Source organism: Hemitrygon akajei, chromosome 6, assembly GCF_048418815.1.
Source record: "Hemitrygon akajei chromosome 6, sHemAka1.3, whole genome shotgun sequence".
NCBI lineage: Eukaryota > Metazoa > Chordata > Chondrichthyes > Myliobatiformes > Dasyatidae > Hemitrygon > Hemitrygon akajei.
In genome coordinates, this window is record NC_133129.1 from 64,415,787 (window position 1) to 64,435,611 (window position 19,825).

A 19,825-nucleotide genomic window follows, 5' to 3' on the forward strand; every position below is an offset into this window, starting at 1 on the left:
TTGAACTTTGAAGCATAGTTTGATTAGGGATCACAAACACAAGAAAGTCTGCAGATGCTGAAAATCCAAAGCAACACACACAAAATGCTGGAGGAACTCAGCAGGTCAGGCAGCATCAATGGAAAGGGGTAAAAGGTTGACATTTCATGCCAAGACCATTTTGCATCAGGGATAGTCAGTATGGTTTTGTGAGAGACAGGCACAAAACCATGAGCCTGACCGAATTCTTTGAGGAAGTGACAAAAACTGATGAAGATAGAGCATTGGATGTGGTGCATGTAGATCTTAGTAAAGTGTACAAGAAGGTTCCCATGGTAGGCTCATTCGAAAGTCTGGAGGAATGGGACCCAGGAATATTTGGTTGCTTGGATTCAGAATTGACTTGCCCACAGAAGGCAGAAGGTGGTAATAGATTAACAGTATTCTGCCTGCAGTCTGTGACCAGTAGTGTTCTGCAGGGATCAGAACAGGGACCCCTGCTCTCTATGATTTCTATAAATAATTTGGATGAGGATGTGAAAGGATGAGTTAGTAAGTTTGTAGATGACGCAAAGGTTGATGGTGTTGTGGATGGTTACAACAGGACATTGATAGAATGCAGAGCTGGGCTGTGAAGTGGCAGGTGGAGTTCAATCTGGAAAAGTGTGAAGTGGTAGTTACACTTGGAAGATCAAATTTGAAGATGGAGTACTAGGTAATGGAGGATTCTGAGCAGTGTGAGAAACAGGGGTATCTAGGGGGCCAAGTCCATAGATGCCTCAAAGTTGCCATGCAAATTGATAGGGTGTTCAAGAACGTATATGGTGTGTTGGCCTTTATTAGTTGTGGGATTGAGTTCAAGAGCCACGACATAATGTTGCAGCTCTATAAAACTCTGGTTAGACCACACTTGGAGTACTGTGGTCAGGTCTGGCTGTGTCATTGTTGGAACGACGTGGAAGCTTTAGAGAGGGTGCAGAGGAGAGTCACCAGGATGCTGGATTAGAAAGCATGTCTTATTTTATTTTATTTATTTTATTTAGTGATACAGCAAATTATATTTATTTAGCCGAGGGGATCCCTCCAGCTCTTCAAGCCACCCCATGCCAGCAACCCCACTACTTATGAGGAAAGGTTGAGCAAGCTATGGCTGTAAAGGAGGATGGGAGGTGACTTGATAGAGATGTACAAGGTGATAAGAGGCATAGATAGAGTGGACATCCAGTGCCTTTTTTTTCCAGGGCAGATACAACTAATACAAGAGGGCATGATTGTAAGCTGATTGGAGGACAGTGCAGGTGGGATGTCACAGGTAAGAATTTTTAAACAAAGAGTGGTGAGTGTGTGGTACACACTGCTGGGGTTGGTGGTAGGGGTAGATACATTTGGAACATTTAAGATTCTCTTGGATAGGCACATGAACGAAAGAAAAACTGAGGACTATGTGGGAGGAAAGGTTTAAATTTATTTTGGAGTAAGTTAAAAGATTGTCATATCATGGGTTAAAGGGACTGTACTGTACTATGTTCTATGTTCTAAAATCACTGTTACAGATGCTGAAAATCTGAAATAAAAGCAGAAAATACTAAGAATAGGCTGGAAGTCAGTGAGTATCCATGGAGAAAGAAAAAAAGAGTCAACATTTCAAATTTGTTAACTTTTATGAGAATTTTAAAAAGTTGAAGATGAAAACAGATTATCCTGGAACAACAACTTTATTTCTCTCCTCATGGGTGCTGACTGTCCTGCTGAGAATTCCTGTATTTTCTGTTTTCATTTACTCATTGAAGAATGCATTTTATGCTCTTTGGAGGGAGTGTAGCTCTCTGTAATGCATGGAACTGGGGCCCATTGAGACCACGTACCTTTGATAAATCAAACATAGCCTGCATTGCTGGCTCATCCTGAACAAAGTCGTCTTTCACGTCAGCGTCTAGAGTCAGGTATGCCATGCCCTCAATTGCCCACTTTCTTGTGCGGGTGTCGATGTTCTGGTTGCATAACCACCTAAAAACGTGTTCAAGTTTGTTTACTTGGCTCAACATTGCATTCCATTCACAGTAATTCAGTGTCTTTAGCTTGGCTTGTGAACAGATATCGAGACATCCAATCTAGTCAGGTAGCACAGTGGCACAGCTTATAGAGCCGCAGCCTCATGATGCCATTACCCTGGGCCCAGTCCTGACCTCCAATGCTATCTGTGTGAAGTTTTCACATTCTCCCCTCACCAGTGCCCTGGACTCATCTCACATCTGAAAGAATGTGGGACTTTAACTTAGCCCTAGTATGTAGACAGGAAGGCGGGGAGAAGTTGAGATAACGCTAAACAGCGACTCCTTTGTTTGCATCTTGGGAAACAGCTTTATTTCTATCTTGATTTCTCCTTTCTTTTCTTTTGAGGGTGTGGGGGGGGGGGGGGGGTTCGTTTGAAGACCCTGACCCAGAGTTACACTCTGACTTCAGTTCTTTGTGGGAATGGGACCCGCTCTCAGGGCCTCATGACAGGCTGCTTTTTGATATCCCGAGCACATGGCCTGGAAGATGAGCACACCTTCAGGGTTCCAGGAGTTCATGGCTCTGGAGATGTGCTGATTCTAGGCCAGTGCACCTGACTGAAGCGTCGCAAGAGAACACAGAACATCAGGAGCCGCGGGTTAGCTGCCGGGGATCGTATGTCTGGAGAGCTGCGCCTCTTTGGTGCCGACTCTCCGGGCGCAGAGCTCGGAAAATGCGGCGCAACAGACTCTTAACATTATAAATCAGTGAGTTGTTTGTGAAACAGGGACACATCTATTTCCCTTATTGGAGAGAGTGAGAGCATGTGGTATGTCGAATTATTGGGTGAATGAGCAGTTTTAGGGGTACGGCAAGTCTATGTCCTTATTGTTGCTTTGCTACACGCTTGAGTGTTTGGTAGAGGGTGCTGTTGCTTTTTTGCTGGCGGGGGGTCGTTGCTGTGCTGATGCTTGTGCGTGGGAGGGGGAAGGGCTTTGTTTAACTGTCATTCATTCTTTGGGGCACTCTGTTTTTGTGGATGCACCTACTGACCTATAGATAAAAGGAAGAATCTGGGAGCAGGAGAGGAAGAATGGAATGAGTTAGGAGAGAGGTAATGTAAAGATGGATGGTTGATGGCCAGTGCAGGCTCAGTGGGCTGAAAAGACCCGTTTCCATGCCATATCATTATGACAGTCGGTGGAAAATCAAACATTAATCTCCATGAAGGGAGTTACTGTCGTAGTTATCAAGTTTAGAGACCTATGCTAAATATCAGAGTTATTCAGATTGCCTTACTCAGGACATCCCAAAATACATTTTACAAAGAATTAAGTGTGTTTACTGCTTTAGTAAAGGAAACATGCACATAAGCTTCCACAACCTCAATGAGATAATGACCAAATGAATTTTTGAGTGGATAGTTATTTTTTGGGCAGAAGACTGGGAACTGATGGGATCGCAGTGTAAAATTCCACCTGAAGGACAACACCTCTATCTCTGTATTCCTTCTTTGCTGGTTAATCGCCAGTCGGGAGCTTGACAAGCCCCCTCCCATCCACCCTCCCCAGCCCCCTCCCATCCACCCTCCCCAGCCCTCTGACACGTGGATGAGGCTAACCTGGCTGAAGCACATTAAATTACTCTGAAGAACTGATATCTATTCAAACTTCACCCTGTACCTTATCAGAATTATATTAAGATATAGATATTAAACCAAAAAAAATCTATTTTATCTTTACGTCCCTAATATATATGCTACTCATTTTTTTTCTTCTGGTAAAATATTTGGACGATCATTGAAAAGGCAAAACCTTTGGTTGCAAGAAACTTAATATAAAAAATAAAGTGATATTTCAAAATCCCAAGACTATGTTTACAAAGCAGCTCTCTTACCAATCTAAAATCTACAATTTTCACTTGTAAAGCTACTATTCACTTGTCTCAGTTCCTCTGTCTCCACTGCATCTGTTCTCAGGATGAGGCTTTCTATTCCAGAACATCTGAAATGTCCTCCTTCAAAGAATAGAGTTTCCCATCTGCTACCATCAATATTGCCCTTAACTCCATCTCCTCCACTTCCAGGACATTTGCCCTCACCCCATCATCCCTCCACCATAACAGGGATAGAGTTCTCTTTGTCCTTAACTACCATCCAATGAGCTTCCACACCCATCAGATCATTCTCTGTAATTTCCACCTTCTTCAACAGGATCCTACCACTAAACACATCTTTCCCTCCCCTCCACTCTCCACTTTTCACAGGGATCGTTCTCTATGTGACTCCCATCCCATGGATCCCTGCAAGCGGGACGAGTGTTACTGCTGCCTCTTCACTTCCTCACTCTCTATCAGGACTCCAAACAGTTTTCCCACCTGCAAGTCTGTAGGGGGTCATCTATTGTATCTGGTGCTTGTGGTGTGGCCTGCTGTGCATTGGTGAGACCTGACATAGATTGGGGGACTGCCTTGTTAAGCACCTTTGCTCCATCTGCCACAACAGGCAGGATTTACAATTTTCAATTTGTAAAAATGCTATTTTTTTTGGCACAGACTAGATGGGCCAAAGGACCTGTTTCTGTGTTGTAGCACTCTATGACTCCATGTTCTTGTGGCCACCCATTTCAATACTATTTTCCATTCTCATTCTGACATGTCAGTCCATGGCCTCCTCTACTGCCACAACGAGGCCGCGCTCAGGTTGGAGGAGTAACACCTCATATTCCATCTGGGTAGCCTCCAAACTGATGACATGAACATTGATTTCTCTAACTTATAGTAATCTCTCACCCACTCCCTTTTCTTTCTTTTCCCATTCCCCATATGGGCTCCCATCTTACCCCCTCCTCTTCTCCTCACCTACCCATCACCTCCCTCTGGTGCCTCTCCTGCTCCCCATTCTCCCATGGTCCACTCTCCTCTCCTATCAAACTCTTCCTTCTTCAGCCCTTTTCCGCTTATCACCTCTCAGCTTCTCACCTTGACCCCTCCCCGACCCAGCCAATTTCCACATCACCAGGCTTCACCTATCACCTGTCAGCTTTCTTTCTTTACCCTCTTCTTACTCTGGCTTCCCCCTTCCTTGCCAGCCATCTTTATTACAGTATTTATTGAGATACGCACGGAATAGAGCTTTCCAGCCCTTCAAGCCCCATTGCCTAGCAAACCCCATTTTTAAACTTTGCCCAATCATGGGGTACATCTTTGGACTGTGGGAGGAAACCCACGTGGTCACAGTGAGAACGTACAAACTCCTTGCGAAGGATCTTGGCTGAAACATTGACAGTTTATTCTCTTCCACAGATACTGCTTGCCCTGCTGAATTCCTTCAGCATATCCTGTATGTTGCTTTCCAGTCCTTACTGTTAATAAGTAAGTTGATATTTAGAGCCCAATATATTGTGAAATTCTGGAGTTAGTAGAAAAACAGCCTGGGAAGGTAAGATATGGAAATACTGTATATTTTCCTCACCCAGTTTTTGCAACACCTCAAATTTAAGCTCTCATCCTTGCTTTCAAGACCTTCAGGTCTTCAACCCTTCCTCCTCAAACGCTTCTGGCCCGACTATCCTCCAACGACCCAGAACACCCCTAATTCTGCTCTCTAAATTATCCCTGAATTTAAGTGCTGCCCCTTGGTGGATGTGCCTACAGCGGCTCAGGCTCCTTCTAAGTATCTGCACTTCTTTCTTCTCATTGAAGCAGCTCCTGAACAAATTTCCCTCCTGGGCTGAATTTTTGGTTCATTACCATCATCTGGAAGTTTCGGTTTCAGCTTCTGTTTGTAAGCAGCATCTGTAATTTGTTCTTGTTCTCGTGCTCAACATACCTACTTCTACATCACTTACACCTGTGGAATGACTTGACTTAACTATATATCTGTTATAGAGCTCAGAGTACTTACTTCCTACATTGTTTTGCAAGTTTTTCGGTGGATCCTTCAGAGAATTGCTTCAGTGCATAGTCCGTCCCTCCAGCTGATCCCAGCTTGCATAGGCCCTAGGGGAGTACAGACAGAAGTTTAAACAGTAGTTCTTTAAAGTGGCCACTAAAATTTACATTCCTTTGTTACGTCAGCACCAGAAGATATAACAAACTACCATTGGTAACATCTGAAACATCAACTCTCCTTCTGTCACCATCGATTCTGCCTGACCCAACCTTCCTGGATTTTCTGCCTTTTATTTAGTTTAGATGCTTTGCAATGAGGTGGTCATTACTTTTAATTCTACCACAGAACAATCAAGGCAATAGCTAAGTTACTGTATCTTTACATTTTCAAAAAAGGCGTGTTAAAATGCTTTACTCCATCCTTCAAATGAGATCTGAAAATAATTCAGTTGCCATAGGTCTCCTTTGATTTGTTTTGTAAGACATTTATGTTTACACAGCAGCTGGAATATTACAAATAAAGTGAAATTTGCCTTTTATCAATGAAGTTAGGAGATGAAAAGACTCATTGAAATATCTTTCTTGATAAATTGGAAATAATTATCCAAATTTGGTACTGAAAAAAATCATATAATAAAGAACCTTCTCTATGATACCTGATATACAAAAGTATTCAAAAGCCTTTCAACCTTCAAATCAAGCCCAATAATTTTTTTGCTGGTGGTATTGCACCTTTAATGGGGACGTTGAACACATAAGAAATTCCAAATAAATGGAATTTCTTATCATTAGTCTCTTATCATGAATGTCTTATTCACACATAAAGGGTTATTAGGACAGATTACACGAAGTTTGACTGAAGAGATCCTGTTCTCTGAAGAGTTCCTTAAAGAGGGAGAGAGAGGCTGATTTGCTCAGGGTAGGATTTCCAGAGCTTAGGGCCTTGGAAGACAGGCATGCTGACCAAAGGTGAGGTGAAAAGTTAAAGGTGGAGAGCACAGAGTTCTTGAAATGTTGTTGGAATAGGCAAACTAGTCCAATTAGGACATAGTTTTGGTCATCCAAGATCAATAATGTGGGAAATGAGGTTTGTCTATGTACATTCTCAAGGTTTTAGTGTTAGGTGTTGATAGCTTTTGTACCAAGAAAACCTGCTGTTTGTAAGATTATCTTCACTTGCTTTGATATTAATGGACTGGGCTTGCATGCTTTCAGATGAGGCAGCAGTGCTCTTGTAGATTCATTGCAGTGGCACATCTTACCTTGCATGAGTGAGTGCCTTGGGGAAAGAAATTGCAATCAAGCCACAAAAAAAAGATTATTCCTTGGGAAGAACATGGGGCAGGATGAGGTCATATCTGTCTATGCTGCCATACAATTATACCTACTCTTTCTCCATAAGAAGTGCTCTTCTTTAAAAATGTGTCCAATTTGCTTTTAAAAGTTCCTGGTGGACCTGTTTCTACCACGCTCCCAGGCGAGATGTTGCAGATCACAACTCGCTATGGAAAGACGTTCTCCTTATCTCAACCTGTTCTTTAGCTTCATCTGCAATCTGTGTCCCTCTGGCTATTGATCATCCTGTCCCTTACAGGAAAGGATGCTCATATAAATTATAAAGACCAGCATAGAACAGTTGTACCAACTGTCCTGTTTCTGAGAGAAAAGCTGAAAATATTGGATACATTCAGGACTCAGGTAGCATCGGTGAAAAGAGAAACAGAGATAACATTTCAGGTCAAAGAGTCTTTCTCAAAACTGGGAAAGAGAGAAAAGCTATTTTTTTAAGTTGCAGAAAGATTGAGGGAGGGATGGATGGGACAAGCCAGGGATGGTCAAAATTGCAGTGACCAGGAATTAAAGGCAGAAGTTAAAGTATAAATAAAGGCAAAATTACAAAGCAAAGGTGTGGAATATGCCCAGGAGGTCACGCTGTGCTAACAGACTGAGAAAATATGCTTCCCACCAATGGATTACCTACAGCAGAAACAGTCAGCTCTGTTTCAGACAGAGAAAGCATGTTACTGGGATGTTTCATTCAATACTGAATCCAGAAGGTTGGAACATGTGCAAACTGAGGTTAAAGTGGCGTTTCTTAAACATGCCTTGAGCCTTGTTATAATGGTGCAAGAGGTCACAGACTGTGCATCAGTGAAGGAGTGGAACGGTGAATTGAAGCAGCAGATGCTTAATGTTGGTTCTATAGACTGAACACACGTGTTCTGCAATGTAGTTATACAACTTACATTTGATTTGTTCAATATAGAAGTATTCATATTGTGAGTATCAAAAGCAGTAAGCTCAGCTGGAAGAAATGCAAGTGAGTCGCTGCTTTGCCTGGAGGGACTGTTTGGTTTTTGGGTCTGTGTGGTGAACTACATATACCTGTCTGGACACGCCCCCTGCTGACTGCTCCTGTGGCTCCTCCCACAGACCCCGGTATAAAGGTGATTGAGGCCTGAGCCCGGCCCTCAGTCTCCAGGATGTAATATGGTGGTCAACTACTGCTTGTTCTTTCTTCCAGTCAATAAAAGCCGATATCTCGCCTTTACGTCTCAGAGAGAGTTATTGATGGTGCATCAGGGTCACCGGATGGTTGGAAGGGAAAAGGTGAAAGGGAGATGTTACATCACGTGCAGCTATATTGGGAAGGGCCATGATAAGGCTGACTGGTGGTAGGGCCAGAAGAGTTCATCAAGGGGAATATTTCTTTGAAATGCTGAAAGGAATGGGAGGAGTGTGGAATAATGTGCCTGATGATGGAATCTTGTTGTGACAGGGGGAAATGCAAATGCAGAGGCTTGAGCAGTGGAAAATTTCTATTATAAGCCTTTTTTTTTATTTCTAAGGACCATTTCGTATCCCCAAGTTTTATGCATTTTGAAATGAGCTAAGTGAAACACAGCAGTGCTTTAAATGCTATATGAAGAAGCATGTTCTCCAGACAGCCATTGGAGAGAATGATGAGAATGGCAGGAGTTAGAAGGCTGGCCCTCAAAAGTCATTCAAGGTGCCACTGGAATTGCAGTTTTGTGACTTTTTTTTATGATTTTTCGATTATTACTAGAAAAGCTAAACAGAATAAAAATGTCATGATTAACTTGCAGGCAACATCTTTTATTACATCTGGGTTGCTGACGTTGTCAAACAACATTAGTTTGGTCTGTCCCTTAGAGCTCAACAAGAAAAATATAGCCATCACATTCTTCAGTAAGAGGTAGCATGAATATTATACATGAATATTATTCTATTAATCTGTTGGCAATGGAGAGAACATTTTGGCAGTAGTTTTTATAATCTCTCTGCTGCAGGCAGCCATAACTACACTCCAAACTTTCCTCCCCAAACCTCTCTGTTTCCTCACCCTCTTTCCTATTTTCAAAATATCTTAAAAACCATCTCTATTCCAATATCTGCTAATGTGACTTGATGTCAAATTTTGCTGTTAACAATCTTGTTTGATTTAAGACTCTGTGCAATAAAACACTGTTAAAACAAAGTTTGACCTTAAAATAAAACAAACAACAAATCACTTCTCGACACAAAACAAAACTGGAGAAGAGTTTTCACCCAATTAGTAATCTGGGCCTAAAACACTTCACGTGTTGGTAAAGGTATCATTTATAAAAGGAAATTCCATTAGATAATATTCCCTAATATCATTAGGAGGCAAATAGGTGCAACTTGATAAGTGAGCATGAAAATGAGGGTATCACAAGAAAAGTGGCAGTGTTCAATAATGGATCACTCCATGAATAACCCAGTTTTAAATTACTCAAATATGTATGGAACCATCTGTTAAGGAAATCAGATCTCAATAGTTCATTAGTGTAATCAATAGCCTTTAAAATTAACCATTTATGCCCTTGTAAACAAACTTACCATAACTTCTTCAAAGTCTTGTATCCAAGTAGGCTAAGCAGAAACCGATTAAATGGATTGGATTCTAGAAGTAATTTCGTAACCTGAGCTGAAGTATATTTCGATCTCCTAAACTATTGCATGGTACTGCATGAACCTGATTTACCCTGGATGTAATCAATGGTTATAATGTTATCATTTCTGTTATTGTTTGGGCCATTTTCAAACGAACAAGATGAAATGGAAGTTCTATCCAGTAACACTACAAAGAGATGATTGATTCTGCATTCTGTTATTGTTTTCCCTTGTGCTGATTCAATGCACAGTTGCAATGAAATTACCTATATGATAGTATGCAAAAGAAAGACTTTCTTTGAACCTCAGTATATGTGACAATAATAAATCAATTTACCGATTTATCCTATTGCTCACATAGTTAGCAAAAACACTTGAAGAGAACTCACCACTAAGGCTCTGATCTTGATTTTCTCATTGGTTGACTTTTTATACATGTCCTTCAGTAAAGTGATTCCATTGGTGATGATGAAACTTGCTCTACTGGCTTTGCTAGCTGAATGGATGATGGCCTCTAATGCCACCATTTGGTCAATCTCTCTGTCCGAACCACATAGTGCGACCATCATCTCCATCACCCCTTGCAAAGCCAGAATGCTGTTACCAACATCAAACGGTCCCTGAAGGAGTGCGGACACGCACTGAATTGCATGCAGGTTTTTCTCCATGTTCTTGGGATCAAACTTGCTCCTGCAGCATGATGATGAAAATGTATTTTAAAACATTGAGCATTATTTTCCTCCTTGTTACCACCCAGTAAACTCAAACTCATCCACAATGCTGCTTTTCAAGTTTGAATCCTCTCCAATTAAGCCAGCAGATGATTAATTCTAGAAGTCATACTGTACAGAGACAGTCCTTTCATCCAGTCAAGTCCAACACGACCATCAGGCACTTATTTACGCAAATCCTAAATTAATCTCGTTTTATTCTTCCCTCCTTCAAATCAAATTCCACACCCCCCCCCCCCCCCCCAGCTTCTAACATGAATCTATACACTACCAGCAATTTTATGGCAGTATATCGACCTACATGTCAGAGCACCCAGAGGAATGCCAAAAGGTCACAGGTAGAACATGCAATTCTTACACAGATAACACTGGAGGCCAGTATTAAACTGAGGTCATTTGAATTGTGCGGCAGTGGCTCAACACATTGTATTACTGAGTTGCCCAATATTCTCCTTATTTGACAGCTCTCTCCTGCTCACAAACATATAGTCAGACAGTCTCATACCCAATTTGAATTTCAGTAACTCTACATTTGATGGATTCTGTAATTTCCTCTCAAAGCCTCTTACCTCCTTTCACTTGGGGCAGACTCATGTTCAGCTTAGTGCCAAATGTTGTTTTTTAATTGCTCCTGCCACATTCTTCAGGAATATTTTAGCATTTGGCACTAAGTTTTTAATGCAAATTATTATTGTTTAGAGATATTTTATGTAGTTCTTTCAATTGGTTCTAGTTTCCGAGTGTAAATTGAATGAGAGAAGTTAAAAGACAATTTAAATTCAGTTTCCAAGCAAGCCACACTTCCCTTTAAATGTTCCATCAGTCGAGGTCTGACACAAATTGATTAGTTCCACTTGAATTTCATAAATCGTATAAATTTGAAAAACTTTGAACCAGAACTTCATAAATTTTTTAAAAATATTTTGCTTTTCACACTCTGGGATAAGAGATTTAGAGGGGATATGCAGAAGAACTAGTAAAGTTATCTGAGGTGCAGGCTACAATTTAGCTTTGCCATTAATAATTGATTTCCAGATGAGGTTTTCAAATGTGGCTCAGGGTCGCCGGATCATGTTTACAGGTCTACATCCACAACCCACGCTGAAACCTCGAGCACAAACCACGTTAGCATGGCGCTGAGAGAGTGCCACACTGTCAGTGGTGCGGCCTTTTGAATGAGGCTCTAAACTCAAATTTGTATGCCTCTCTGCGAAGCCTGATAAGTCCCTTAACATTGTTTTTAAGTAAATCAAGGTAGTTCTTCCTTGTATTAAAGCTAAGGCTTATCAATAATACAAAATCAGAACTTTTGGAACTGGTATCCACTGGATCTTGCTGTGTACTTGTATACTTGCTGTAAACAATTATCGTTCTTAAATTACAAGAATAACTACAGTTCAAAAGTACTCTGTTGCCTGCGTATATCTTCAGGCTTGACGGAAGTTTATAAAATTATGAGAGGTGTAGACAGAACAGACAGCTGATATCTTTCTCCCAGAGTCGGGTTGTTTCTGGGAGAATTGCTTAATATTTGACATGCATTGAAGTTGAGAGGGAACAGTTCAACAAAGATCTGCAGGGCAGTTATTTGTCTTACACAGAGAGTGGTGCATGCCCACATTGCACTGCCAAGGCTGGTGGTGGAGGATTTTACCAAACTCATAGGCACAGAAAAATGTGGAGAATGGACAGACATAAACCATGTGCAGGCAGAAGTGATTGGTGTTATTAGCTAAATTAATTCGGCATAACACTGTTCCTATCTGTCCAGTTGTTCTATGTTGTAAGTTAATTTTTAGGTTTTCTAGGAGAGTGAAGGATTTGTTAGGACAATGAACATGTCTCTGTCCTGTTTAGCATTCACTATAGCTCTACACACTGTAAATTTTAGCATTGTTTGTTTTTTAACAATCTCATATCACTGCTTTTACATGTTTTTAGGATGATTTTCCCTGATTGCCCTCATTAACCTATCAACTATTTTAATTCATCAACAATTTACCCCTTCACCAATCCCGAGCTCACCCTATCACAGATATCCCCTTGCCCTAACCATCTTTCTGTCACTTACACGGCAACTTAAAATTTGCCCTACCTATTCTTTCCTCATTCACGCTGCAGCTTAAAACAAGCTTGTTTGTCCCTTGAGGACAATTCAACCTTGGCCTCAGTGTCATTTATCTCTTCCCTCCCCATACACTTTGACATGACTGAAGCTCAATATCAGTCACTCTTCATTTTGAATATATCCAATGACTACCTTGCACAGGTCCCCAGGGCAGCAAATCCAAAGATTCGCAACCTTCTCAAATGGGCAATCACACAAAAAGTAAGGGATAAGAGATTTAGAGGGAATATGCAGAAGAACCAGTTCACTGAGTGGTGGTTGGAATTCAAGTGCTCATCATGATACTTCTTAAACTTTGTAAGTATCTGCCTGTGTAGTCGGTTTAGTCAGGTACTCAAAACATTTAGGAAGTGTATTAATGAGCACTTGAATCGTCAAGGCTTTGAAGGCTACAGACTGAGTGTTGGTATATGGGATTAGTCTACAGACGTGTGGGAGTCAGTATAGGCATGCTGAGTTGAAAGGCTTTTGTGTGTGCTTTATCACTCCATGACACTAAGTCCCAATCCTCATGATGTACTTGAAAAACAACTTGGATTTCTATCAAATTTTGCACATCTCAGAGGTTTTTGCAGGCAATAAAGTACTCATGAAGAGTAGTCACTATTGTTATGTAGGGAATCTTGCATACAGTAGCTTCCCACAATGGTAGTGTAATAGTGAACAGACAATTTGGTTAGTAATATTACATGAATGGTAAGTATTGGCCAGAACACCAGGGAGAATTCCATTTGCTTTGCTTCACAAAAGTCCCTTAGCATCTCTTTAATCCACTGAAATTTAATTCAAACAGAGATACCTGCTTTAGTAAAGTAGGTGACACAATAGTGTAGTGGCTTGCGCAATGCTTTTTTTTTGTAATTTATTTTTTATATTGAAGTTTGTCATCAAACAAACATCTCCATAAGATGTATTTCAGACATAGTCTTTGTATAGTTGCAATGTTTTAAAGTACCAGCAAGCCAGGTTCAGTTCCTGCCGCTGTCTATAAGGAGTCTCTCTGTGACCACGTGGCTTTCCTTCGGGTGCTCCATTTCCCTCCCACAGTCCAAAGACATACCGGTTGGTAGGTTAATTGGTCATTGTACATTGTCCTGTGATTAGGCTGGGATTAATCAGGGGTTGCTGAGCTCAAAGAGCCAGAAGGGCCTACTCCATGCTGTTTCTCAATAAATAATTAAGTTTGATTGCCAGATCAGCTCTGTGGATTGGAATGTTAACCTATATTTATCAGACTTGAAGATAAACCATCTTGCACAGAATGGAAGTATAAAGGTCAGAGATCTTCAGGGCTGATGTTGTTTGGAATAATGTAAGAACTCTCAATGCTCCCAAACTGGGGAAAGGACATTTGTCAGGCTGCCAGTGAATGCTGAGAACGGGATTGTGCAAGGTCTCTTCTAGTCAGTTGGTATGCTGATGTCCACTTGCTTTCTTAGATATATAACCAAACAGTATGACCATGACAGGAACCACATATCAGTCTTAAAACCAAGTGTTCAATCCATATACAAGTGATATAAGGAAAACAATGCTGCCGGGGCTGGCACAGTAGGGTTGTGGTGAGTGTATCACTTCACATCACCTGCAATCATTAATCAGGGGTCAATTCCCAGTGCTGTCTGTAAGGAGTTTGTACGTTCTCTCCATGCCTGTATGTGTTTTCTCTGAATGCTCTGTGCTTCCTCCCACATTCCAAAGCTGTATGGTTATGGTTAGTTGTGGGCATGCTATGTTGGCACTGAAAGCGTCTTACACTTGCAGATGACTCATTTCACTGTATGATCGGATGCTTTGAAGTACATATGACAAATAAAGCTAATCTCTTTAAGATAATTACTTTAAATAACAAGACATAAACGTATCTCTGCCACAGACAATACAATTAAATCATAAGGTAACAGATAGCTGATCCACTGACAATCAGGAGTAATTTCCACCCCAATATGCCACTTACGTTATATATCCCTCACAGATTTTTCGGAAATTTTCTCTTTCCTGGTCACCTCGAAGATCCCAGTAAAGTTTGTTAAGTAAGATAGAGGCGGTGAGGCAGGTGTTCTCAGTCAGGGGCAAGCAGTCTGGCAGTTCAGGGAACTGCCCTCCCACTTTCAAGATTTTCTTCAAACCTGAAGGTAAAATATCATTCTTGAATTAAATACAGAGAGAAATTGATTGGTTTATTGATTCCTCAAAGGTTTCTCCTACATAGTACTTCTAAAACCATGTAACTATGGTAAATGAAATTAAAGTGTTTTGGAATATGTCGGAAAGCTCCAGTCCTCCATTTCCACTCATATGAGTTTCCAGAATTTCCATTGACAGCTGTATTTTAGCTGCCAAGTCCTAAACTCTAAAGTTCCCTCCTTAAATCTCTCTCTTCCATTGAAATGCCCTTTAAACCTGGCTATATTAGCAGGCTTTTGTACATCTACAAGGTACATCTATGTGGGTCGGAGACAATTTTTGTTTTGATAATCTGTCTTGTTTACTACCTTAGATAAGCTACGAAAATAAAAATCGCTTTCATAGTTGTTGACTTTTATCCATCCTCTTAAACGGCGCAGCAGGTAATTTGTTCATGGGCAAGTTGGGATATACAAGCTTTGGCTCAATCAGTAATGCCCCTATCTCATTAATATAAATAATAGAAAAAATTAGCTGCTGGAGGAACTCAATGGGTCAGGCAGCATCCTATGGAGGGAAATGGATAGTAAATGCTTCAGGTCAAGACCCTTCATATGGACTGGGACTATCAGACCAAGTTAAGGACCACAACCCAAAACATCAACTGTTTCTTCCACCCCCGCCCCCACACCCAACCAATGTTGCTCAAGCCAGAGAGATCATCCAGCAGTTTGTTTCTCTTTGTGTACCTAAAAACAAAACCTTTATCTGGGCTATCACAGGCAGAAAAGATACTAATCTCAGTACAGGCACAAGGAGAGGAATTTATTTCAGCGATACTCCAGCGACCCCACATTCTAAGCAATATTACTTCATAATGTATAATTAAGAAGACAAATGATGAAGAGTTTACTAACCTAAATCGATGGTTTCCAAACTTCTGGTGTTGTCTTTAATGTTCAGATTCTTTCGAGGTACATTTCTAATCAGTAGGTTGAGAACCTGATCTCTCCCATTCCCTGTGACACGGGGGTGAACCAGCATTTCCAGGAGGTGTGTGATTATCACCTTCACAACTTTTGATGTATCTGCAGAAAATAAAACAAATTTAAAACCAAGAGGAGGAAGAACTCTTCTTATGTCAATTATGGCAAACCTGTGCAAAGATATAAGTGAACAGGAATCCACTGAAGTCAAGCCAATAAGCTGTATCATATAAAATCAACAGGAACCATCCTCATGCATGTTTAACACCTGCGGCCATCTTCTCAGGGCCATAAAAAAACTCTCCAGGTCACCTGTACAGTCAAAATTTCAAATATTTTATAGTAACAGATCCAGAGTTTCATTACAATGAAATAACAGGAGATGTTGTGATTATCAATAATGGATTTTGTGTAGCACATTGGACCCGGAGGTTGTCTGTTTAAATCCCACTGCAGCTCCAAATCTGGACTGTTCTGTCAGAAATTAATGGCCTCAGAGCTACCTTCTCAGGGCAATTGTTGATGGACAATAAGTACTGGCCTTGCCAGCAACGTCCATGTTCCATAAATTAAGAATTGTGAACAATGTTCAGAAAGCAGATGGATATGTAATGGAATGGGAACGATTGGCAGAGTTTTGGTGGAAGTGAGAGGAGAGTGATTAATTGGTAGGTCATTCAAAGACCTCTAACTATATGATGGAGCCAAATATTTTTGCTTTGCTGCCTGATGATTTTATCTAACACTGGCTGTGTCACATATTAATTCAGCCAAAAAACAGTCTGATTTTTTTATTAAGTGGGCAAAATCAGCAAAATGAACAGAGCAATACAGATTGTGGGAAGAGAAGTGTGATCTGGAAAGATATTATTTATAGGAGGGAGGCATAACAAAGATACAAGTAGTAAGAAATGACAGTCAAACATAAACACCTCTGTGGAAAACATTGGATAAATGTGGAATAGACATAAAGTATTTGTGAGACTATTGAATGGATCTCTTGTATGATAAAGATCAACTCTTGAATGGAAAATCTTACAAAAAGTAATGGATATGGCCCAGTCCATCATGGTTAAAGCCCACCCCACCATTGGGCGCATCTACACGAAGCGTTGTTGACGGAAAGCCATCAGGGAACACCCAGCCCCCCTGCCCAATCTAGGACATGCTCTCTTCTCATTGCTGCCATTAGGAAGAAAGTACAGGAACCTCAGGACCCACACCACCAATTTCACAGTTATTACCCCTCAACCATTAGGCTCTTGAACCAAAAGGGATAACTTCAATCAGCTTCACTTACCCCATCATTTAGAGGTTCCCACAACATATGGATTCACTTTCAGGGACCCTTTGTCTCATGTTCTCAATATTTATTGCTTATTTATGCATTATTATTATTTCTTTCCTTTTGTATTTGCACAGTGATTGAATGACCAAGTTGGAGGGATCTATCATTGTTGTGGTGATGGTTATTATTCTATTAAAGATTTATTGAGTATGCCTGCAAGGAAATGGATCTCAGATTTGTATATGCTGCCATACATGTACTTGGATAATAAATTTACTTTGAACTTTGAACCCTGTTTCACAGTCTACCTCCACATGGCCCTTGTACCTTTTTGTCTGCCTGCTCGTCACTTTCCCTGTAATGGTAACATTATATTCTCCATTCTGTTATTCATTTACCATTGTAGTACCTTGATGCACTTACATATATTTTGAAATTATCTGTCTGGAGAGCATGCAGAACAAAAATTTTCACGACACAGTATCTCAGTACCTGTGACAATAATAAACTACTTATCAACTACAGGAAAAACAGCAATGAGAAAGGTTGCAAAATACACAAAGTTCACGGATCAGGGTGTATGCATCTGACGGGGGAGAATTACCCAAATGAGAGGGTCAAACAAAGTAAATGGTTAGAAGCACATAAGGAGACTGGAAGTTATTTATTTATATAGAGACACAGCACTGAATAAGACCTTCCTGCCCTTCGAGCCACAGCACCGCGAATCACAGGACAATTTACAATTAACCTACTAAGCAGTTGGTCTTTGGACTGAGGGAGGAAACTGGAAGACCCAGAGAAAACCCATGCGCTCCTCAGGAAGGACGCACAGATTCCTCGCAGGTGACATTGGAATTGAACTTAGCCCTTAGCTCTGATAACGTTGCGCTAACTACTATGCCAGGAATGACCTTCCAGTCATTTCTGAGGGAATGAAGGGCAATATTCAGCAGGTTAGGCTGCAACAATGCAAAAAGAAGCACAAGTTATTGCTTTGGGTAAACAAATGCTGAAAGATCAATGAGTTGATCTCTGTTTCTCCTCCCAAGGTCACTGCCTGATCTGCTGTCAGCATTCTCTGCTTTTAATTTCAGGTTTGCAGCATCTGCTGCATTTTATGCTTGTGGCCATGATTAGGACATTAACATTCCTGTCTGCAAGATCTGTAGGAAGAACAAATTGGCAGTGAAGAAACTGCCAGGGCTTATCTGCAAATCAGCCGCTGCCATTGTCACCAAATGGGATCCGAAACCTTGAAGACAAATGCCTTGGCGCTCAACAAATGTAACCAAATAGTAAATAATCTTTTGCCACATATTAGCGTAATGCAAGTAACAACTAAATCATTATCTGATTGTTATTATTGCATTTAAAATGATTGCTTAATTCATTTTAAGATAAGTTTTCTCTTTTAGTTAGATCTATAGGTAAATAGTTCTCCAAAAGTGACATTACAGGTAGAAAGGATGGTAAAGAAAGCTTTTAGTATGCTGGTTTTCATCAGTCAGGATGCAGAGTCAAGAAGTTAGGATGTTATGTTGCAGGTTTACAAGATGTTGGTGAGGCTGCATTTGGAGCACTGTGTTCAGTGTTGGTCATGCTAGTATTAGAAAAATTCTAAGCAACACACACAAAATGCTGAAGGAACTCAGCAGGTCAGGCAGCATCCATGGGAATGAATGTTTCGGGCTAAGACCCTTCATCAGGACTGAAAAGAAGGGAGAAGATACCAGAATAAGAAGGTGGAGGGAGGGGGAGGGGGATGAAGTAAGAAGCGGGGAAGTGATAAGTGGAAAAGGCATAGGGCCGGACAGAAAGGAATCTGATAGGAGAGGAGAGTGGACCATGGGGGAAAGGGAAAGAGGAGGGGCACTGGGACAGGGCAGAAAAGGCAAGAGGACAGAGTGGAGAAATGAAGACTCTATGATTCTATGACTCTAATAAATTGACAATTCTGTTTGAATTATTTTTAATGTAAACCCAAGAACCACATACATACCAAGCACCAGAGCTTCATCTTTCCCACGATGTTCCTTACTATCCGTGCCTTCAAAATTATCCATGATGGTCTGGAAGAGACTGGATGTTGCCAAAGTAATCTCTTCATCGTACAAGCCCAAGAAACCGCAGATCCTGTCCATTTCCACATAATGCAAAACAGCCAATGCCTACAAACATAAAATTGTCATCAGAATTAGTATCCAACCCTCCTAATAAAGAAGACATGCACGTACTGACAGAAGGTGAAATAGGAAGTGGTAATTCAACTCCTCAATCTTTTGCCATTCAACACAGTCATTGCTGATTTAAACATACTTACCTTGACTCTGTGTTCTTAACACATTGATTAGGGCGAAAGTAAAATAGGCTAAGTTGCTTTTAGATTTGTATCAGAATTAGCCCGTTCTACACTATGGTTATCCGCCTATAACATGACAGCAGTTTCAATCTCTCCATAGATACTGACTGATCTGCTGGGCATTTCCTGCATTCTACATTTGATTTCAGGTCACAGCAATGCACCTACCTGCATTTCAGCTTTTACAAGTCCCTTTATTTTTTTTCTCTTTATCTAACTGCCCTCATTAATAAATCATCCAGAAGGGTGCATTAGCAGTGTATCACCCTGGCAATTTTGACCCCACACTTTGAGAAACATATCCTTAATCTTACCACCTCTACCCCGCCCTCTCTGCCAATGTTTTCTCTCTTTCCCAATGAACAATTTTCGATTTGTACTTCAGGGAGCACGAAGTGCAGA

At 40.9% G+C, this 19,825-nt stretch overlaps 1 protein-coding gene across 2 annotated transcripts in view; it reads right to left on the bottom strand.

Annotated features, from left to right (window-relative positions):
• Window positions 1-19,825, bottom strand: part of unc45b (unc-45 myosin chaperone B) — a 66,208-nt gene that overhangs the window by 19,217 nt on the left and 27,166 nt on the right. For both annotated transcript variants that reach the window (XM_073048484.1, XM_073048485.1), the window contains exons 7-12: window positions 19,064-19,232; window positions 15,705-15,875; window positions 14,618-14,789; window positions 10,191-10,491; window positions 5,879-5,973; window positions 1,845-1,986 (exon numbers count right to left, since the gene is read on the bottom strand). In XM_073048484.1, coding sequence (XP_072904585.1) covers window positions 1,845-1,986; window positions 5,879-5,973; window positions 10,191-10,491; window positions 14,618-14,789; window positions 15,705-15,875; window positions 19,064-19,232 — 1,050 coding nt within the window. The remainder of the gene's footprint in view (window positions 1-1,844; window positions 1,987-5,878; window positions 5,974-10,190; window positions 10,492-14,617; window positions 14,790-15,704; window positions 15,876-19,063; window positions 19,233-19,825) is intronic.